This window comes from Trachymyrmex septentrionalis, unplaced genomic scaffold, assembly GCF_001594115.1.
Source record: "Trachymyrmex septentrionalis isolate Tsep2-gDNA-1 unplaced genomic scaffold, Tsep1.0 scaffold11, whole genome shotgun sequence".
Classification (NCBI taxonomy): domain Eukaryota; kingdom Metazoa; phylum Arthropoda; class Insecta; order Hymenoptera; family Formicidae; genus Trachymyrmex; species Trachymyrmex septentrionalis.
Genome location: NW_017304228.1, coordinates 4,380,719 through 4,389,942, shown reverse-complemented (window position 1 = coordinate 4,389,942; position 9,224 = coordinate 4,380,719). Strand labels below are relative to the sequence as shown.

General features: G+C 35.1%; 1 protein-coding gene across 1 annotated transcript in view; it reads left to right on the top strand.

The window, feature by feature from the left end:
• The first annotated feature begins 381 nt into the window (after positions 1 to 381).
• Positions 382 to 9,224, top strand: part of LOC108748946 (Krueppel-like factor 8) — a 24,361-nt gene continuing 15,518 nt past the window's right edge. The window contains exons 1-3 of the mRNA XM_018487388.1: positions 382 to 400; positions 1,929 to 2,247; positions 7,191 to 7,405. Coding sequence (XP_018342890.1) covers positions 382 to 400; positions 1,929 to 2,247; positions 7,191 to 7,405 — 553 coding nt within the window. The remainder of the gene's footprint in view (positions 401 to 1,928; positions 2,248 to 7,190; positions 7,406 to 9,224) is intronic.

Genomic DNA, 9,224 nt, shown 5'->3' with positions numbered 1-9,224 from the left:
AATTTTTATTTATCTTTTGAAGCAAACAATGAATAATTACTGTCTAATAAGTACTGTCTAAAACTTTTAGAGTGAAATCTAAAGAGTAAAATCTTACTTTCAAAAATTGAAAATCGAGCCGCTCTTTTTCAAGACAGACCTAATTTTTATTTTTTAAAAGGAGCTTCCACTTCAAAAAAGAGTAGTTTTGAGTTAAATTGTCATTAAGCACACATTGTAAATTAATTTATTAAAAAAATAATTTATTAAAACAAAATTATCGTTTAAAACGAGTCTTTATAATATTTTGAACCTTCTTATCACTCATCCCTATAAACGGAATCGAAGGAACTTTTAGGAAGGATTACCAAAACAACTCGGCGGTTTTGTCGAAATTGCATGATGATGATCGCACGTGCAGGTAAACCATCGTAACGAAATGAGTTTGCAAATTTACTTCAATTAGAAGAGATGATGAAGGAAGCGATCTATGATGAATGAAAGACGTGTAGTCAAAATATTATCGGCAATACGATCGACAGCAGTCTCGCAAAGCCGCCGCGTCTTCCCGCTCGATCTCGCGAATGTATTGCCTTGCTAACGCGACTACTAATTAGTAACAGTAATGTCACGGGCATTTAACATGCTTGTCAGTCGGCTCACAAATCGCAAAACGTGCTGCAAGATACATGCAGCGGCCAGATTCAATGTTGGCCGGTCGCGGTGTCAACGGGTCAAAGGTCGTCAAAACTCTCTCGATAGCGAAGTAAATTGCAATGCTATGCTATGTAACACGGTAATAAACCTACCAATTTTTGAAGAATATAGAAATTTACATGGAAACGATTCATGGTAGTCGCGAAATTTCGCAGAAAATCTCGCGATCGTAATGATAAGCGAAGTTTAAGCCTCGAGTCAAGCTCCGATTGCTCGTGCAATTCTGTAAAAAGAAATTATAAAGCGATTTGTAACACACCGTCGCGTGGGATTGGGAGATCTCGAGGTGGATTGAACGCTTGCGCTTTATTCGTTCCGTTGATTTATTCGCGAGAAGTTGCATGAGCTGCATCGTACTCACGCCTGACATCGACCTTCGATCCTCGATCGCTGATGGATCGAGGGCACAGTACCGTGACGTGCCACGGCACGTTCGCACAAAGTGGCAAACGCGTAGACATTATATATAATAAAAAAAAAAAAAAAAATACATGTTGCTCGTATTATCTCGCTTGCATTCGATATCTTCTCGGAACATCGATTTATTCGCGATTTTACTTTTGAGCATCCTACGATAGTAGCTATTACTCGAAACACGGCACGCTCCTTACAAGGTGCGAGAGATACCGCGTAATTATGTAAAATACCGTAATCAGTTAGACGGCAGGTGATACCGGTTCTCAGAAATAGGTTTCCAATCTGCGAGAACGTCTTCTCCCTCTTTATACAGAAATATCCCTCGGTGTAATCCGGCCCCTTAGATTAAAAAACGAATATTAACATCGCCATCACGTATGCAGTGAATCATGCTTTCCGTTAAATCGGGAGGTCTCTCTTATAGAATCCCGTTTGGATTAATCATGAATTTCCGTAGCTGTAAGTTCTTATAAATGGATAATTTATTTATAAATTATCCATTTATTGATAAGTATTAGGATTCGTTCTGCAATTGGAATTCAAATAATTCATGTTAAAACAAAGTAAAATTATTTACTTTCCACGTGTTTTACGCTTTATCCATCTTGCGCTCTGATCATCGTATTTTTATTACAGATAGGCATCGTAGATGGTGCCCCTCACCTTTTGCGTGCGGTATATCTTTTTCATTCGCCTCTTTATAATTTTCCGATTTATCATAAAGCAATCTCGTATGTACGCAATCAAGTTATTATTACTAACATTTTTCCAGCAAGCAAGCAGGGATAAATGAAGGAAATGTATTTCTTTTGCAGCGTCCCCGTCTTTGCCACCGTTGGGCGAAACAGCGTGGGACAGAGATCACGATCGAAGCCGGGAGAGGAACCGGGATCGCGAGAGGGTGCGGGAAAGGAGCGGCGAGAACGAGAGGGAACGTCAACAGGAAAGAGAACCCGCGATCAGGGAGAGGGAGGTGCGGGATCGGGAAAGGGAACGCGATCGCGACAGGCAAAGGGACAGGGAGAGAGACCGGGAAAGGGACGTATCGGTCTGCATGATGGAACCACCCGAGTCTGTCTTCATCTCCCCTACTGCGGCCCTTCTCGCGTTGCAGAGGATAAAGGACGCTTCTCTGTAAGTATTATTATTCACCTGTTGCGTCTCCCACTTAGACAGGCGTGTCCGCGTTGCTTGAAGACGACGAGAGAACAGCGTTGAGATGGGAATAGCGTTGAAAGTTAAAAGGCTGGGTACAGCGTGATTGAGACGAGCGCGTGATAAAAGTTGATGATTAATTGATAATTGATATTGCCGCCGGCGTAACACGTAACGATATATGCTAAGCAAGTCCGCATTGTAGATGGATAATGCGGGAATAATTTAATGTCGCTAGTGTCTCTGATAATTCTAATTAAAGAAATTTTCTCTCGCGAGAATCGTTGATCATCTAAGGGGGAATTCGCACGTGTAAAACTTAGAACGTATATATTGAAAGTGCCGTAGCCAATTTGTACAACGTAACAAAAGTATCTGTACACTGAGAAAAACAAACGTTGTTTATTTGAATTAAATTAATTTAATTGTCTTTATCTTATTTTTTTTTTTGTTGGATAACGTATGCATTTATATGTATAACATTTAAACTGTCGAGAATGAAGACGTGCAGAGTAAACGTCCGACAATGCAGAAACATACGTGTGCGTTGAAACTTATTAACTATATTGCCATGCGGAATACAAAGACTGACTTTATTATCGCTTTACAATCGGTCGAAAGCAGCAGGGTATACTCGCGAGTACTCATTCACGACGGTGATTCTTACGTATAGTCGTATTTCATCGAATGCATAAGTACGTCCAGGGTTAATAGGACGAGATCGTGCGCTCGCTGTAAATCTCGTTTAATTTGCTCTCGCCGCGCACCCGCGCGATTGTCGTTTTCATTGTGCCCGGGCTTCTCCCGCGATCCATCTAACATTATAGAAACCGTGTTCTGACACACACACTAAGAAACATAGTAATCTCGTGACACCCGGCGCACGCTAACAAACCTCATTTTACACGTCCTGTCACGATTTCTTTCAAGCACGCGCCTAAGTAATTTCGACTCGCTCCTTTCGCCCAATTAGCGTGACGCCGATCCATTATACGCTCTTTGCAAATCAGCGTATCTATACGGCGCGTTGCGCACGAACTTTGTTTGGCGCTTATCCTTGAAACGGATCTTTCAGTTAGCGATTTTAGTTCGTTGGAAAAATTGATCGTTATCTAAAAATATGAAAAGACGCGTGAGAATCATTTTAAGGTTAAATTTATTCAAGAATTTAGTAAATAATCTGGTAACCAATTATACGGTTCTTTATTTGAATTTTATATAATTATTTTTATCTTAATCCACACACGTTTGATGAAGAAATAATTATAAATCACGTCCGATGTAAATTGCAGCTTGTCTTTTGTGTATATTTTTTATCTCTTTATATGTACGTGAAAAATCTGCGATGAATTCGCCGCATAGAAAAACATATTGTATATCAAGATAAATTTTGCATTTAATTGGTTTATATTAGAGATGTTTTGGCATGATTATATTTTGCATTGAATTAAATTAATTTTTATTCTCCAAAATCTTTTAAAAAGTACAACATTACTTGCAAACAATTCAGTACATTTTATAACAATTTTATAATAATTTGTTTATATTAGAAGTGTTCTGCTATGATTACATTTTGCATTAAGTTAAATTAATTTTATTCTCCAAAATTTTTTAAAAAGTACAACATTGTAGCTTGCACAAACGTACATTTTATAACAAATATGTACATATTTCTCAGTTGTTTTTTGTCTGTCTATTAAATTGTCGCACGAAAAGAACAGTTTTGCTGAAATATTTAAAATTTTTGCTAGATACAGATGTGAAAGTTTTGTTGGAAAAATAATTATATAAAAATCTTTATGCATGATAATAATACTGCAAAAAATTTTGATATTTTAGCTTAAATTTATTATAATTATTTTGATATAATTAACAAAATAACTAACAAAATTAGTTTTAAATCCAGTATCTACATTTTTAGATTCTTCAACAAAACGTTCTTTCCGTACTTTGTTATGTCTAGCTGATTAGTGGTTACAATTTTTCTATCATACTATTGTACATTAACTTTTCCAAGTTTTACTTAGTTATACAGTTTAATTTTCAGTGAGTGACATTACATAAATGTTCCTGTCACATTTTGACAAATCAGATTTTAACTTCTGTCTACAGTAGGAAGCCGTCTATAGATTGCACTGTGCAACATGCTAGTTAGTTTCGTAGTTTTTCGTTTAAAATGCATTGTGATGCGTTTCTGCGACGTGGCTCGCAAACGTGCGGTCTTCTCGCCGCTATAACGCGAGGGTTAACGGACTGCAACGTGTAATATAACAGCGAGATCGTTAGAAAAGTATGTTAGGAGGCAATATGCAGTTGTTAGTTCATATTGAAGTACAGCGAATAATTAATTTTCCATGGCGTTTATGTGTCGACAGAGAGAGAAACACGAACGAATAAAGACACATAGCTGGTACTTTCCGAGGGGCGGTTTGAGGTAGACGCGAGCCGGATTATCGCGACTGGAAACGGATTTATGTCAGTTCGCGCAACACGCCGTTCTAGTTTATAGCGTGAATGGTACGAGGAAGGCCCTCACATAGCTTCGATGAAATACGGCGCGGGTAAGAACGCGTCAGTAGTACCGACGTCGTTTTATCTAGCTAGAGTTTAAAACTCCTCCAATTCTCGATCACGGCCCGGATCGCACGTTGCAGATTAGTATCGTTCCGTAATTTATTGTTCCGATGTGAATTTATATAAAATATCGCTTTCAAGTAGAATAACTTTATGTCGACGAGCTATTACGTTAATAGTAAAATTATAATGATAACAAAATGAACACAGATATGAAAAAAGCGATAGTAACTTAATCCTTTGAGTTAAATATTTTGTCAGTTTTAACTTCTGTGTGTGTTAAAATTAAATTTCTCAACTTTAAAGTAAACAATATATTATACTCAACATATGTACTTAATTAATAATAAACTAAATTTGAGTCAAATTTAATACATTAATTTGTTTGTGTTTTAGGTTTAATACATTTCTTGAATAAAATCGTCCATTGTTTTAATTAAATTAACGACGTATTAAGTAGGAGCAGTGGCGGTTTAGAAATGATTAAAAATAATTCAAATTGTGAGTAAAAATATGAATTTAATAGTCTGGAATGTATAAGAGGCATATTAAAAATTTAGGAAAAATTGTAATTAAACGTGCTAAAATAGTTAGAGTCGAATTTATTGCGATCGTTTAAAAGCATCAAAATTTTCGATATTTATGTAATTCCTTCAGATTACCTTTCGGTGCTTATCTCGTTTCTTTCTTCATAAATGATTCGAGGGTAATATTTTGCACTGCGTCAAATTGACTGGTACAAATATGGCACGCCCTAAAAAACGCGAGTCTATCTATATTGTTGCCACGTACGAGTTTCATGGAAAAACAAGTCCTACCAGAATTCAGTGCGTCAAGTTGAGATTGATCGAGCTGGTCCGATATACCTTTCTTGTTTCCATCGATCGGTCCGGCCACCATTCGGCCGATTGCGCGCTTTCGACGAATCGCTCGGTTTTTCGAGTACTTACCGAGAAAGGTACTCCGGCTCGAAACGAAAACTTCGCATTACAAGTAACATCGGAAATTGGTACACTTATCTAGATGAAAAAGCAGTACATTATCTGGAAAAATAAGTTACACTGATTTTACAGTAAAGAAAAAAAACTGAAATTGTACTAATTTAAACTTCAACTGTTAGAATAAATAATTTTACACTCTGTGATAAGAATTATCAAATTTAAACTTAAGTTCTTAATTTTTAAGTTTCTTGTCTTTTAAAAAATGTTTTTCTTAATAAATTTTTATTTTTACTCAACGTGGATATCTAAGACCTTGATATTACTTTTTAAATCGTTTTTACTTTTAGAATGTTAAATAAATTTTTTTAATATAAAAATGAAAAAATATAATATTAATCCTCATATAAATAGGCGTACAAAATCATACAGCGATCATTACAAAGTGGCTTTGGATTGCTATGGCTTTTCTCCCTTGTGGAGATTAAATATTGGATTGTTTGATTCGTCTTTTATTTGTGATATTGTGACTATTTTTAGTAGATTGGGATTCATTCAAGAAAAAGAAGAAGAAAAAGTAGCTCTGATCCCATATGTCTACATACTGGTTAAATTAGAATGAAAATATTAAAAATGAACTATTATTATATAGTTTATATTATTTTAATAGTTTATATTGTATTGTAAAGTACACAGCTGCTTGCTGTGGCTTTAAGGAATAACTGAGAGTTATTCCTTAGAAAAAGAAGGAGTGAGAGATCATCTGTCGTACAATCGAGTCTACATGTTACAGCGCAAAACGATTGATGAAGACGTCTCTCGTCCATATAGGAATTGATATTGGTAACGACTGGAACGGCAAAATTTTTTTGTCGCTCGTTTCTTCATCGTAATCAATGTCATCTCGAATGTATAGTGTATAGTTACGAAGGTCGAGTGCAAAAAGGCACACGCGATCCCAGGACCGATCCTTTCATAATTCGCGGCATGTTGCGTTACGCCGTTTTATGAATCGTATTTGATTTCTTCTTGATTTCTTCTTGACGATATTACCTCGTATCTCTTTGGTCGTTTCATTTTAAACGACTTTACCTGCCTGTAATATAATCAAAAACTAAGTGAGTTTTTCGCTTATACCAAGAGAAAGGCTAGCATAAGTCGGACATTATTGTTACTAAACATTAATAAATTCTTAGAAGATAAAAATAAATTATAATTAAAATGAGCCATGAAGAATTTTATTCAATTTGTTGAAGTTTATGACTTGATCTGTCTCGGCTAAAATGAATTTAATAAAAAGAAGAATATTATGTTGAATGTTATAATTTTATTAATGTAACTTTTGTAAAAGGCATGCTATTTGTATTCACGTTAGGATTAACTTTTGTGGATTTAACTATCTGATTGTAGCGTGTTCCACAAACGTCCGGCGCTAGCAGCGGGTATCGGTTTGGTGGGTGGCAGAGCAAACGCCGGCGTTGGCGGAAACGGCGGCAATTTAGGTGTCGATGGCGAATGCGGCGACGCGCTGAAGAGACGCAAAGTTCACAGATGCGACGTTGCTGGCTGCGACAAAGTTTACACGAAGAGCTCGCACCTAAAAGCGCACAAGAGGACTCATACCGGTAAGTTAGTGTTAATTGCGCGAGAATATATGGCGCTTTATCGATTTTGCGGAATAGTACTAAATAATTTCGTGCAATTATTCTTCTAAACAAATTATACATTTATATTTTCATGTCAAGTTTAATTTCTTTCAAAAATAATATAATATATTTTTTTATCGCGTTGTTTTTTTATACTGTTTCACAAAAAGAACTGAAGTATATGAAAAATTTTGGTGGACTGTGAAAATAATTATGTAGGACACTTATTAAACTGGTTGCTAGAATGCCTTTTTGTAAGCATTATGACTATGTTTGAGCGTCCTATTCATTATTTTAATGGTGTAACAAAATTATTTTCAGATCTGTATCTAGTTAAGTTATTCAGATACTTCAACAAAACGTTCTTTCCGTGTTCGCATTCATTTTTGTTCCTATCAGTTATTCTATTCAAGTGTTAATTCCAGAATGCTATTGATATGTAAATTGTACATACAAATGATCGGGTCATTGAGCCCTAAGTTATGCTTTCAGTAATCATTAGAAAGTCTAATCTGCTAAAAGCTAGGATAAGCGGAGACAAGCTTTTAAAAATTTTGACCGTTATCAGTTCTAATTGTTTTGATCTGGTAATTATTATTATAACAGAAAACGTGATAAATAATTTCCATTTTTAAGCAGTTTTGTGTTATTTAAATGTTGTGAGGAAATATACATATGTTATTATATTATATATTTATTAATTAGACTGCATATTTTATACTATTTTGAAATTAAATTTTATGATGCGCTTGTTCTTTCTTTTCTTTTGACTTAATAATTAGGTTATTTGTTTATAAAAGTTTAGATTAAGAATATTTCATTAAAAGTGTAAAATATATGAAAAACTTGTGTTACTTAATTAAAGTGGCCTATTTTTTGTATGTAAAATTTTCGTATCGATAGCAATACTGTATCACTCAATAGCGATAGCATTCTTAATTACAGCACAATATGGAAGATAAGAACTCTCTTTGGTCAGGTATTCACGAACGAAAGATACCGCTATGTCGAATACACCATTGGAATTGCAAATAGAAAAAGTTAAATTACGTAGCGTCGTTGTATCATAAATCTCTCCATTCCACGGTTTAAAAAAACTATAGATAACTATTGGAACTTCAGTTAGGAAAGCTAATCAAGATGAAATAAATCAATTGATTCAAAGAAACAAACGCATTACGTTCCTGATGATCGCTATGTACGATCGTGACTCACTGCGTACGTCAGTTTGGAACGTAGCGTTGGATCGCGCGTTTCGTCATTTTAACGTCAATACCTTCTCTCCCATACGCGGTTTTCTTGGTTTACCCTATTGTTTTCAATATTGAATGTCTACATTAGATGTCCAAAGGTGCGGTGCATTTGACACTACAAATGCTTCGAAGCATTTGATTGGCCAATCGAAAGAAATAATTTTACTAATTGACCAATGAAAAAATTGCTTCGAATCATTTGTAGCATCAAAAATGAATCGTAATCCTAGATTTGTAATTGTAAGCATTGACTTAACGTGTATCACGTTCACATTTTGCCTTCCTTTTTCTTAATGAAGTTAGGAAAAGGCCCGGAATTACAAATCTTAAGATGACCTTACACGGTCAATAATACTGTCAATATTAATAAATACTGATAATATTACTGATTGTACAGTTAATATTGATGGATTTACGTGGAATATTGACGATGATCTGGATGATTTTGATTTTCGAGTATCAGCTTTATTAGGATTCATGTCATAGTACAATAGATAATGTATGTACTTATGTAAAATTAAAATGAAATATATTGTCAATAATAT